The 12,727-nt window shown below is 43.5% G+C and overlaps 1 protein-coding gene across 1 annotated transcript in view; it reads left to right on the top strand.

Moving 5' to 3' along the window:
- DOC2B (double C2 domain beta) overlaps positions 1-12,727 on the top strand; it is a 120,497-nt gene that overhangs the window by 41,365 nt on the left and 66,405 nt on the right. The window contains exon 3 of the mRNA XM_061605317.1: positions 6,947-7,021. Coding sequence (XP_061461301.1) covers positions 6,947-7,021 — 75 coding nt within the window. The remainder of the gene's footprint in view (positions 1-6,946; positions 7,022-12,727) is intronic.

Raw genomic sequence — 12,727 nt, 5'->3', positions numbered from 1 at the left:
ACCCAAAATAAACCATGCAGAATAAAACAACGCAATCATAATAAAACTAAGCGGAAACCCAAACACGACCTTAAAATTCCTGCTCGAATGCCAGAACTTTTGTCATTGCATCCAGTGTAGTTGTGATCGGAGCAGACCCATTGAAATGAATGGACACGGCTAACATAGGTCCATTCCTTTCAGCGGCTCTGCTGTGAGCAGAACTTTGTTGGATGCATCCCATCCATTTGAAGCTGCCTTATATCGAGTTAGATCATCTCTCCATCTAGTTCAGTATTGACTACACTGACTGGCAGCGAGTCTACATGGTTTCAGACAGGGAACACTGCCAATCTTTCCTGGAGATGCCAGAGATTGAACCTGGGACCTTCTGCACTCAAAGCAGCCGCTCTGCCGCTGAGGTACAGCTGTTTCCCTAAAAACAAAACAAGATTCCAGTCCTCATGGTTCTGAATTAAGAACCGACTGGATAAGAACAGAGGAAGCTACCTTTTGCTGAGTCAGACCACTGGTCCATCTAGTTCAGTTCTGTCTACACTAACTGTCAGCAGCTCTCCAGGATTCCCAACAAGGAGACAGCCCAAGCGTTGCTTGGAGGTGCTGGGGGTTGAACCCAGGACCTTCTGCATGCGAAATAGATGCTCTATGACTGAGCTACAGTCCCTTCTCCAGTTTGGCTCTGTCCTGGAGTAAGATTTGGGTGGTCTTTTCCGCTCTTCCTTCATTGTTGTGATAGCCAAGTGTGAATTGTTTTGTGTCCGTGTTTTTTCAAGGATAGACTGATCATTCTGCAGCACAAAACTCATCCTTGGGGCTATGTTGATTGCTCGGGTGGCTGACATTTCCAAAGCCTTCAATATTTCCACAGCGCCTGGGAACTATTTATTCATTCCTTTAAGAAAAGAGGAAAAAATTAAAAACGAGCTCTGTCTCCATTCTCCTTTTGATCTATTCATTTTCAACTCCTGCTGTATAATATCGGCTTAGGGGTCCCTTGCCTGAGCTTGGAAAAGTTACTTTTTTGAACTACAACTCCCATCAGCCCAATCCAGTGGCCATGCTGGCTGGGGCTGATGGGAGTTGTAGTTTAAAAAAGTAACTTTTCCAAGCTCTTCTGCATTCCAAAGCCATTCAAATCCGCTCAGGCCCCCTCCAGAGGTCCTTTTTATGGTGCATTCATGATGATTTGTGCTCATGATGATATTGGGGTGGTGGTCTGTGAGCTTGCGCATTCAGGACCGTTGGCGCCTGCAAAAGTTTCGGGGCAGACATACAGCTTTGTTTCCAATGGGTGCACATCCTGTAACCTCCTGCTGAGATCCTGTAACTTTTCATTAGGGGTGGAAAGAACTGTCTGTTTTGGTCCCCGCCGCTTCTCATTCTCCCAGTCTTAAATACACTTCTCCACATTTCTGTATTAGTTTGCTATTTTTTTAAAAAAATCCTCATGAAAATTCTTCAGCAATTTAGTGTGAATTTCTCCTAAAAAAACACATTTTTGAAGGCAGTTTTGACTCATGTACACATTTTTACCAACCATTTCTTGTCCTATAATGCATTTTGGCATGTTTTCAGTCATATATTCATATTTATGCCCATTTGCCCCCAACATGCATTCTTAAAAACACTGTTTAGTTGGTGAATTGCACCGCAAAATTCGGATAAGTGCAAATTTCAACGGAAAGCTGTGTCTTGATTCTCATATTGTTTTGGAAGGTGCGAATTTGATAGATTCGACTTGAAATGTGGACTGAATCGAATTTCCCCCCGTCTCTAAATTTCATACCATAAATGTGCCAGTTTATTTATTTAGTTTGTCCTGCTTTTGTTGCACTCGGGGACAAGAGCGCCCCCTGAGATGCCAGTAACACAGTAACATTGGTAAAGCATCACCGAACAATGAATAAAGTGGAATGAGGTGTGGACTGTCCAGTACAAATCCACCACAAAGGCACTATTAATTGCATCACGGGCGTGTCGCAGGATACACCCGCCGAAAAATCCCACTTGTCTGGAAGGCAGCAGTACAGAAGCCGCCCCTGAGATACGAACAGGAACGCCCCCAGTTTGAATCTTGACCCTAACATGAACTTAACTCGAGAACCTCTCTCTCTGTCTCGCTTTCTCTGCCTCCACTGTTTTTGGGGGAGCTGCACTGACCTAACTTGCTGGGTTGTTGGGAGGATCCAAAGGTGGCTGATGCCCACTGGGACTGGTGGGGTGGAAGGCAGGGAGCCCATCAGTAAGTGAAGCCAGAGCCAATGACAAGGCAGAGCCAGCTAATCCTAGTTTTGGCTCCCTCCTCTTCCTCCTCCCTGCCGAGTTCGACAAAGGGGCAACCACTGAGACTTGGGGAAGTTGGCAGGCACTGTCGTCCCCTGGGCTGGTTGTAAGTAAAGAAGGCAGGCAGGTGGGAGATGGCTGATGGGAGACCGTGGCTGGTGGGGCGTTGCCCCGTTTGCCCTAACAGACCAGCCTCCACTGGGAGGATTGTAGCAAGCCAATGTATGCTTTGAATGTTCTTAAAGCAGGGGCCTGGAACCTCTGCCTCGCAGGGCCTAATTAAGCCCCCACCCCAAGCCTCCCCATTTGGCTAATGAGGCTGTTTTGGCCAAGCCCCATCCACTTGCCATTCATCTATGATGTCAGGAAAAGATGGCGTTGGGCAGAAAAGGGGCTGGTCAGCTGACCCTTGGGGGCTTGGACAGCACAGCCCTATACAAAAATGAGTCACCTCATGTGATGGTGACATCATAGTTGGATCCAGTTCCGCTCCCCTGTTCTACAGTGCTATCTAATGGGGGAAAGCTGCAGCTCAGTGGGTAGAGCCTCTGATCTGCTTTTCTAAGCTGTACATGTTTTGCATAGCAATTTTCCCCGACAGAATGCATTTTTGTACATCATTGTCACAAATATATGCAGGTCTCTGCCCACGTTCCCCAGTATATGAATTTTTGGACATGTTACATGGCTGGAGAATTGCATTGCAAAATTCAAAGAAAGGCGAATTTTGACGGATGACTGCTTTTCAGCTTGCGTAATGTTGTGGAAAGTGCAAAGTACGTAGATTTACTTTCAAATGTGAACAGAATTAAACTTGTCCCCCATTCCTAGGTACGGCACAGAGATGTGAAAGAAATTGGATTGCATTCGCATTTAAAGCAGGATCGATCAAATTTGCACTTTGTACGAGAACCGAAACACAGCCGTCCTTTCAAATTCGCAATTTTGCAATGCAGTTTGCCAACCCAACGATGCTTGTAAAAGTACATATATGAGGGGAAATGTGTGCAAAATAAATATATTGGTGAAAATAACATACCAAATGCATTCTGTTAGGATAAAGGGCCTGCAAAAAAGGTGTACATTAGTCAAAACTGCACACAAAAATGTATTAATTAGGAGAAATTTGAACTAAGATGTTAAAGAAGTTTCATGAGGTTTTTTTTTTTAAAAAAAAAAACAACAACCACAAATTGCAGCTGAAATGCGGAGAACTGAATTTAGGGTTAGAAAAATGGGAAACTGAGAGAACCGAAATGTGATACTGGTTCAGAGAGCAGGCACTTGTTTGAATGATCGCTTGTGTTAATAAAATAACATCTTTACTCTTGAAACATTAGTACCCCGGGGGGAAAGCTTTCTAGACTAGCCCTCGCATTCTAGGATATATAAGAATTGGTGGGAAATCCCTGCAAAGGGTGGGTGGGAAACCCCCCAAAATAGCCCAACGGAGATAGAATGTGCACAGTGGCCCCAGAATGGGGACTGAAGGGGCAGGACGGAATGGAGTATTTTGGAAGAGGGCATGGCTGGCTGACTGGAAAAATAAACAGGAGGACCCCCGCTCCCCAACATTTTGGCGCAGGCCTCATTTGTCCGTGGCTATAAGTCATTTTCGCCTAAATGGAGCTTCCACCTTCAAAGGCAGTCTACACCAACCCCAACCCCCAGTACCAAATCCTGGGGACAAAGCACAGAGGAAGCCCAATCCTCACATCCCGCCGTGCTTCCGATTCCACCTCCACCCTCACCCCCAGCAGAGTCTCTGTCTAGTTGAGCTTGGAAGGATTTTGGACTAGATGGGCCTTTGCTCTGGTCTCTAGCAAGTTTTCCTTCTCCTGCCCTTACGGCAGAGGTGGGGGGACCTGCGGGGGGGCCCTTGGCTTAATTTAATGCAGCAAGGAGGAGAAACTGTGGGGGAGGGGAGTAGTGAGAAAGGGAGAAAGAGAAGAGAGTGAAGGCAGAGAGGAGGAGAGAAGGGGCTGGCACACGGAAAGAGAGAAAGAGAGTGGAGGGGCTTCACTAAAGTTCAGCTTTGTGTTGCAAGGGGAGCATTTTGCCTGGCAGCTCTGCAATGCTCTGCGCATAGATGCTCAGAAAAGCCATCTCTTTCTCCTCCTTTCCTCTTTCCTCCAGAAAACAACCGTGAAATAGACCCTGCATAGCATTTTGCCTATTGATTTGGCCGCAATTGAATGATCTTCTAAGGAAGCCAGAAAGGGCCTTTCTAAACCCAAGGAGCCCAGGCAGCAGGGTGTGTGTGCTCCTTGATGCCATTTCTGGCCAGCTGATGGGGCGATCGGGGGGGGGCACCTGTTTAATTACAGCCCCAAAGAGACTAAACGGGGGAAGGGAGGGAGGAGAGAGGAAGGTAAAAAAATATATCCAGTTTTGGAGATGGATTCTGGGCACTGAATAGCAATAGGTAACATACTGACAGATTAAAAGAGATAATTATAATAATCAGAACAATATTAACAGTAGTAGTAGTAGCAGTAGTAACTGTAATATAAAAATTGTAATAATAATTTATAAAAATAAGAATAAAAGAATCCCCACAGGAAAAGAAAAATATTTTCAAAAATGTGAAAACAATCAGATCCAAGCTGGCCCACCAAGCAACAGATTTTCACTGGCCTTCTCACTTTCTAATGTATTTTTATTTTGGTACATTTCTATCCGGCCTTTCCTCTAAGGAGCACAGTGCAACCTACATGGTTCTTCACCTTGATTTTATCCCCATAATAGCCCTGTGAGGTAGGTTAGTCTGAGGGTTGGTAACTGGCCCCAGATCACCCAGTGAACTTTGCAGCTGAGTGGAGATTTGAACTCTGGTCTCACAGGTCCTAGCCTGACACTCTGACTACTACACCTCATTGGCTTATGAGCATCTATGGGCTCAAATGTACTCATCTCACATTGAAATGTTGAATCATTCACAGCCCCACTTTTATTTAAAGAGAGGGTCCATTCCTTTTAAAACAGCCAAATATTTCACATTTTGATGTTTAAAAAAATGCTATTATTTCCAACACAGAATACTATCAAGTCATCACTTTACAAAATATACTTATATCTAACAAAATAACTCAACCTGGGCAAACAACCAAATCCAATCTCACTACTATTCTGGACAAATGTTATTTATTTAATTTATTCCATTTATGGGTTTTGGTTTTTTTTAGAAAAGTAACTTTCAAATCCAGATTACTCCCACACATCACAGAATAACTTTGGAGAAACGGACTGTCACATTTTTAGCTCTGCTGTTTAAACTTTAGGTTGCTTTTTAAAAAAAACACGCATTAGCATCTTGGATTCCCCACTACCCCAAAATTCAGCAGAAAAACTCTGGCTCTTATTATTCAGCTGCTGTTGCTTAATCAGGTATATTTTCTCCTCTTAGCATCCTGCAGTAACGTTGCAACAAAAGGCGCGTGTTTGCACAGAAGCAATTACCAAAAATGCCAGAGCCCTGTAATTTGGTACCTTGAGAAATTGCTCCGTTACTTAAGCCTAGAATTAATTGTGAGTTGGAACAAGCCTAGAATTAACTGCCAGAACAACAGCAAGGGTGTAATTAATTATCTAGGTGGTTACTGGATTCTTACCAGGATCTCAGCATTAGAGAACAGCGATGGATCTTGGAGGGCCATCCACAACTTGGAGAACCCAGGTTGGCACTCCCTAGCTTATTTGAAACATCACCGATATTCTCGTCCTCTTCGACATCTAGCTCATTGTAACCTTGTCTCGGAAAGAGCTCCATTGTAGAGCTGCTCTTGAAGGCATCTCATAAAGCACCTGAGGTCTCAGCGCAAGATGTGGGAGACCTGAAATCTTTGTGGCTCTGTGGTAGCTCACTGGGGGAGGAGCCTGTTCTCCTGCTGTCCTTTAGCGCCACCACCACCAGAGGTGGCCTGGAGGTATTACTGCGGCTATCGGTTCTGCAGAGGTCAGGTTGACACTGGGGGCGAACGGTGTTTTGCCTGAACAGATGGAACTGCACGTCGCCGCTCAGCAGAGACTTGTGATGTCGCATTAATCTGGCAGCTTCTATTTCCAGCGTGGGCATTATTGATGGGTGTGGATATTTAGGCACCTGCCTAGTACCGAGTAAACACCATTGGTTGATCTAGCATTGTCCACACTGTCTGGGAGCAGATCTCCTGGGCTTCAGACAGGGGTGTCAGCCCAGAGGCTGTTGGGCTCCTGGTTCCCACCCAGTGGCTCCGGGTCAGTGGGTCGAACTGCTGAAGCACCTTCCAAGTTCAGACTAAAACCCAGTGCGGATTCCATGGATGATGGGAGCTGTAGTCCACCAACATCTGGAGCCCAGAGGGTTCCTGACTCCGGTGTTAGAACAACAGTCGGATCATAGGATCAAAGGGAAGCTGCCTTACAAGGGCTCCCACTCTTGGGGGGAGCTGGCACCACCGTTAGACAGACACGGGCACACAGTATAAACAGGGACGGATCATCTGGCTTTGCTTGGAATAAATCAGAGAAAACGCCGCAAGCTCAGAAAAACAAAGAAGCTGAAGGCGGTATCATTTTTTTAAAAATTATTTTTAGTCTTGGCCTGATAATTGCTGGAATTTCCCATTTTGCCATCTGACCTCCTCCCTCCCTCCTCTCTCCCTCCCTCTCTGTCTTTTCGAAGGGCCTGAAGCCCATGGACCACAATGGCCTGGCTGACCCCTACGTGAAACTGCACTTGCTTCCTGGTGCCAGTAAGGTGAGTGACAACGATGGCGATCAAGGTGAACCTAGGACGCAGCCTGAGTCAGGTCATCGCTCCACTAGCTCAGTATTGTCTGCACTGGCTGGCAGCAGCGGCTCTCCAGGGTTTCAGGCAGGGGTTCTCTCCCAGCCCTACCTGGAGATGCTGTTGGGGATTGAACCCGGGACCTTCTGCATGCAAGGCAGGTGCCCTGCTGCTGGGCTAAGGCCCTTCCCCAAAATTATTTTAATTTATTAACCCACCCTTCACCCTAAGGTCCCAGGGTAGGTTGCAATGGTTTAAAATACATCATTAAAATAAATAATTACCTACACCTGGGTGTGCATGTCCCCAACATGGTATCCATGGGCACCGTAGCCTCCTCAGGCAATGCACTTGGTGCCCATCAAGGCCCTATGCTGCACCCTATATTTAATTTAAAATAAATGAATTGGGGGGATTGATGGGGCCCTTAAAGGGCCCACGCTTTTATTGGAAACTTGGCACCTCTGCGGCACTTAGCTGGTTCGTGGTCTCTGGGATAAATGGATCTTTCAGGGCTCTAATTGACTGCTGGGATGCGGCTCTGGGGTTGGGAGGCACAGTTTCCCCAGCCTGTTCCTTCCATATTTGTTGATTCTACTGGGTTACACAGATGATGATGATGATGATGATGATGATGATTTAGACTTGCTAGTTGCTTGTTACCTAAAGGTCTCCAAGTGACTTACAACACATTTTACATTATACCAGTAAAAGAATTCATACAAAAGAGCTGCAATTCTAGTAGTAGTAGTAGTAGTAGTAGTAGTAGTAGTAGTAGTAGTATTTGATTCAACTGAAGCAATTTATAAATCTTATTAATATTTGTCTTCATAATAATAATGTTTTTTGTTCTTATCATCCCTGGGTATCCTGCCCTGATAGCCTTGCTAGAACGGTGGCCTAAAAGATCTTAAAATGAAACGAACACAAGCTTATTGGTTTTAAGTCGGACTTCTGGGTTGGTGGACAGAGGGGTGTTGGAGTGGGAGATTCTAATTTCTTCCCACCTCCTTTGATTCTCAGAAACATCATGGATTTTTCAGGTCACATTGTCCAGCCGTGGAGCCCCTGTGCTTGGCCTGCTAATTTGATAAATGATTGTGGAATTATTTGATAAATGATTGTGGAATTACTTTTGGGGAGTGCGCTGTCAAGGTCAAGCAGGGAGGCAGAGAGAGAAATGAAAAACTATAAATAACCCTTTGGGAGAGATGGGAATGTCGGAGGGAAGGGAAGAGAGAAAGAGAGAGGCTCTGTATACACCGGAAGTCACCAACATGGTGCCTTCCAGGTGCTGATGGACTCCAACTCCCCGAAGCCCCAGCAGCCAGCATGGCCAATAGTCAGGGGTGATGGGAGTCACCGTCCAGCAACATCTGGAGGGCGACAGGTTGGCTACCCCTGCAACACACCGATAAGAAGAGGTGGATTCATGCCATCATGAGCCATGCCCAAACCGGCAGTGAGATTGTTTGATCTTCCTCCCCTGAATGTGAGCCTTCCTCCTTTCAATACACATGCAGGCACAGGGATGGATTTGGGAAATGTTTATTTCCACGCATAAGGCAACTCCTTCCCCTCCCTTTGTTATTCCACCTGTTTTAATTTTATTTTATTGGTAGCACTAGTAGTAGTACTTTATACTTGGGGAACTCAGAAAAAATTTTTTTCAATTTTAATGGCAGTTTGTTCGTTTGTTTATATCCCACCCTTCCTCCCAGTAGGAGCCCAGGGCGGCAAACCATAGCACTAAAAACACTTTAAAACATCATAAAAAAAGACTTCAAAATATATTAAAACACAACCACCATTAAAAACATATTAAAACAAAACATCTTTTAAAACATTTTTTAAAAAGCTTTTATTCATAGGGTCGCCATAAGTCAGAATTGACTTGAAGGCAGTCCATCATCATCATCAAAAAAGCTTTAAAAACATTTAAAAAGAGAGAAGGTTTAAAAATGTATTAAAAAGCAATTCCAACACAGATGCAGAGTGGGATAAGGTCTCTACTTAAAAGGCTTGTTAAAAGAGGTAAGTCTTCAATAAGCACCGAAAAGATAACAGAAATGGCACCTGTCTAGTGATCGACTGGGTATATAAGGGATAAGACGGTCTTTCAGGTATCCTGGTCCCAAGCTGTATAGGGCTTTGTACACCAGAACTAGAACCTTGAACGTAGCCTGGTAGCTAATAGGTAGCCAGTGCAATTATTTCAGTAGTGGAGCGACATGTTGGTGATAACCTGCTCCAGTGAGCAGTCTCACGGCTGCATTTTGCACCAGCTGCAGCTTCCGGCCACCCTCAAGGGCAGCCCCACATAAAGCCTATTACTGTAATCCAGCCTGGAGGTTACCAGTGCATGGGCAACAGTGGTCAGGCTATCCCTATCCAGAAACATGTCTTACCATCCAAAGCTGATGAAAGGCACTCCTAGCCACTGAGACTACGGACCTGCTCTTTCAGAGGGAGTACGACCCCATCCAAAGCAGGCAACTGACCAATTGTCTGAACTCAGCAACCATCAACCCACAGAGTATCCATCTTGCTAGGATTCAGACTCAGTTTATTGGCCCTCATCCAGCGCACCACCAAGTCCAGGCAGCGGTCCCGGGCTTGCACGGCCTGTCCCGATTCAGATGTTATAGAGAAATAGAGCTGGGTGTCATCAGCATACTGCTGACACCTTGCCCCAAATCTCTTGATGACCGCTCTCAAGGGCTTCATATAGATGTTACACAGCATGAAGGACAAGATGGTACCCTAAGGCACCCCACAGCACAACTGCCAAGGGGCCGAAAGACAATCACCCAGTGCTATTCTCTGAGAACGACCCTGGAGATAGCATCAGAACCACTCTAAAACAGTGCCTCCGATACCCATCTCACCAAGTCGGTCCCAGAAGAATACCATGGTCAATGGTTTTAAAAGCCGCTGGGAGATCAAGTAAGAGTAACAGGGTCACACTCTCCCTGTCCTTGTCCTGAAAAAGGTCATCCATCAGGGCGACCAAGGCCAATTCAGCCCCATAACCAGGCCTGAACCCAGATTGGAATGCTGTGGGTTTGAGAATGAGATCCTTGTTAATGCCTAGGAAGCAATAAGCATGAAAGAGGAGAGTGTCAGCTACAGAGAAGAGTTTTCTCAGTGTTTAGTTACTCGTTGATGTTGCTGTACCCTTATTGTAAAAGGTGCAATCGGTTTGTGTGCATATTGTGGTTGGTTTGATTATTCCTCTTTGCTCTCGGCGACCCCACCCGCTGGGAACTGAGCTTGTGCCCATTTTCATAGCCTCACCTCTTTCTCTGTGGAGTTTCACCCTGGATTCCCTTTCTTTTCTTTTTTTTTTACAATAATTTTTATTCAAATTTTCATAAAACATAGAAAACAAAATCATAAAACATTCAAAGACAAAAAACAAAACAAAACAAAAATGATTAAACAAAAAAAATAAAATGTTGACTTCCCATTTGTCACATATCAAATCAGTTATAGGTCTACAATATATAACAATCCTGTCTCTTAAATCATATTATAAAATCACTTTCCTCCAGTAGTTATCTTAATTAATCATCAAATCTCATAAACATTACTTTATTCTTTCCACAAAAAGTCAAAGAGAGGTTTCAATTCTTTAAGAAATATATCTATCAATTTTTCTCCAAATAAACATGTCAATTAATCCATCTCGTTAATAATTATAATAATCTTATTGTCATAATCATAGTCCAAATAAACATTTCAATTAATCCATCTCATCAGAATCTGTTAGGTCCAATAATTTCAATAGCCATTATTCCATTATCCCTATTAGTTCCATCTTCCATCTTCAATAGTCCTGTTAAGTCCAGTAATTTCAGTGTCCAATCTTCCATTATCAGTATTCCATAATAATCTTGCTGTTGTAGCCATAGTCATATAATAAGAGTCTGATGGGAATTTCCTCTATCCCAAATATTTTCTTGCCATCCATTCTGAATAAGTTGCTGAAACATTGTTGTAAATTCATATCTGTGTTCTTCTTTTTTAGAAAATGCACTGGCTCATCTCTTAAGAGTTTTTCCATTGTCACATGACTGCAGTTAATTCCATAGATTTTCTCTATATCAAGCTCCATCACATCATTCCAGTCCAGAAGATTATCCAAGCCATTGATAACTTTATCTCTAATATCTTCATTAATTTCTTCAGAGATAACGTTAAATTCCAAACAGTAGATTTTATTTCTAAAATCCATAAACTCCAGATCTTTTTCCAATTTGTTCCAATCTCCAGGGCTTGTATCTTCCCTTTATTTTTTCTTTTCTCATCTCTGATCTCATTCTCCTCTCTCACAGGGTCCCCTATTTCTTTAAACTCCTGCGTCATTTTGCTCAGTTCAATTTTCAGCTCCTTACTACCCTGTCGCAGGGTTTGTTTCGTTATCTCAATCTCATCCATTATTTTCTGAAACATAATTACTTCCAGATTCTCAGCCACTTTCTTGATTGCCATTTTTAAAACCACGAAAACAAAGCAAAACAAAAATAAAGAAGAACCACTTCTTATTTCAGCAACAATTGGGTTAATATTCCAGGCTTGATGACATCACAGTATAAACAGAGCAACCTGCCTTATCTCTCTATGTTCAAGAATGCAAAATAAATTTAGTTCCCAGCATCAAAACAGTTAGCGGCGTCGTGAAGAAGCAGATTCGTCAAAATAAAATAGACCAAAAAAAGAATAGTCCCAGACAATATAATATTCCTCGGAATAGAAATCAGGAATAGAAATCCCTCTTCTGTTTATTATCTTTAGAATGCACTTCCAGGACAGCTTTTTGCGACAGAAACAGAGATAAGCTGTTAATTTCGTGAATAACAGAGAAGAGCTATATCTCACCCAGAAGTTGTCCAAAGCCGATCAATCTGACAAATCTCCTTTTGCTGCAACAATTTAAACCAAGTAAAAAAAATAATAGAAAGAAGGGTGCTTGCCTCTTAGTCCGTTCTCTCTTTCAAGAAAAGATAAACGTATCGCTTAAGCAGATAGAGCTTGTTAGGAAGTCCGTCCGGCATTATTGGCTGGACCTTATCTCATAAATTAATGAAATCCAGTCCTCCCAACAAAAACAGGCTTTGAGGTTGATCTCTACATTTCTCCCTGCCCGGGAGAAATTTCATCAGTCAAAAAAAAAAATGTTCTGACTGATTTATATCTGAATAAGCTTCTTTTGAGGCGGGAGCCCGTCCCAAAAGCAGGCACAAGCGAAGTCACCCTTCCCGGAAGTCCCCTGGATTCCCTTTCTTGATCATGGTAAAGTTTGAGGCCTGAGCATGGAAGTCTTTTGACTGTTATAGATAGAAAGATAAAACCCTCTGTTTTTCAGAGCTTGGAAAAGTTACTTTTTTGAACTACAACTCCCATCAGCCCCAGCCAGCATGGCCACTGGATTGGGCTGATGGGAGTTGTAGTTCAAAAAAGTAACTTTTCCAAGCTCTGGTTTTTATTCTCTTGCCGCAGAGAGCTGGCATCCGTCAAACGGCCTTGCATCGCTTCGTGATAACATTGCATCAAGCTGAAGCGCTCTTTTTTAAACACATCTATCTATCTATCTATCTATCTATCTATCTATCTATCTATCTATCTATCTATCTATCTATCTATCTATCTATCTATCTATCTATCTATTATCTG

The sequence above is a fragment of the Rhineura floridana genome, chromosome 21 (assembly GCF_030035675.1).
Source record: "Rhineura floridana isolate rRhiFlo1 chromosome 21, rRhiFlo1.hap2, whole genome shotgun sequence".
In the NCBI taxonomy this organism is placed as follows: Eukaryota; Metazoa; Chordata; class Lepidosauria; order Squamata; family Rhineuridae; genus Rhineura; species Rhineura floridana.
Note: the sequence above shows the minus strand (reverse complement) of the source record. Positions and strands in the feature narration are given on the sequence as shown.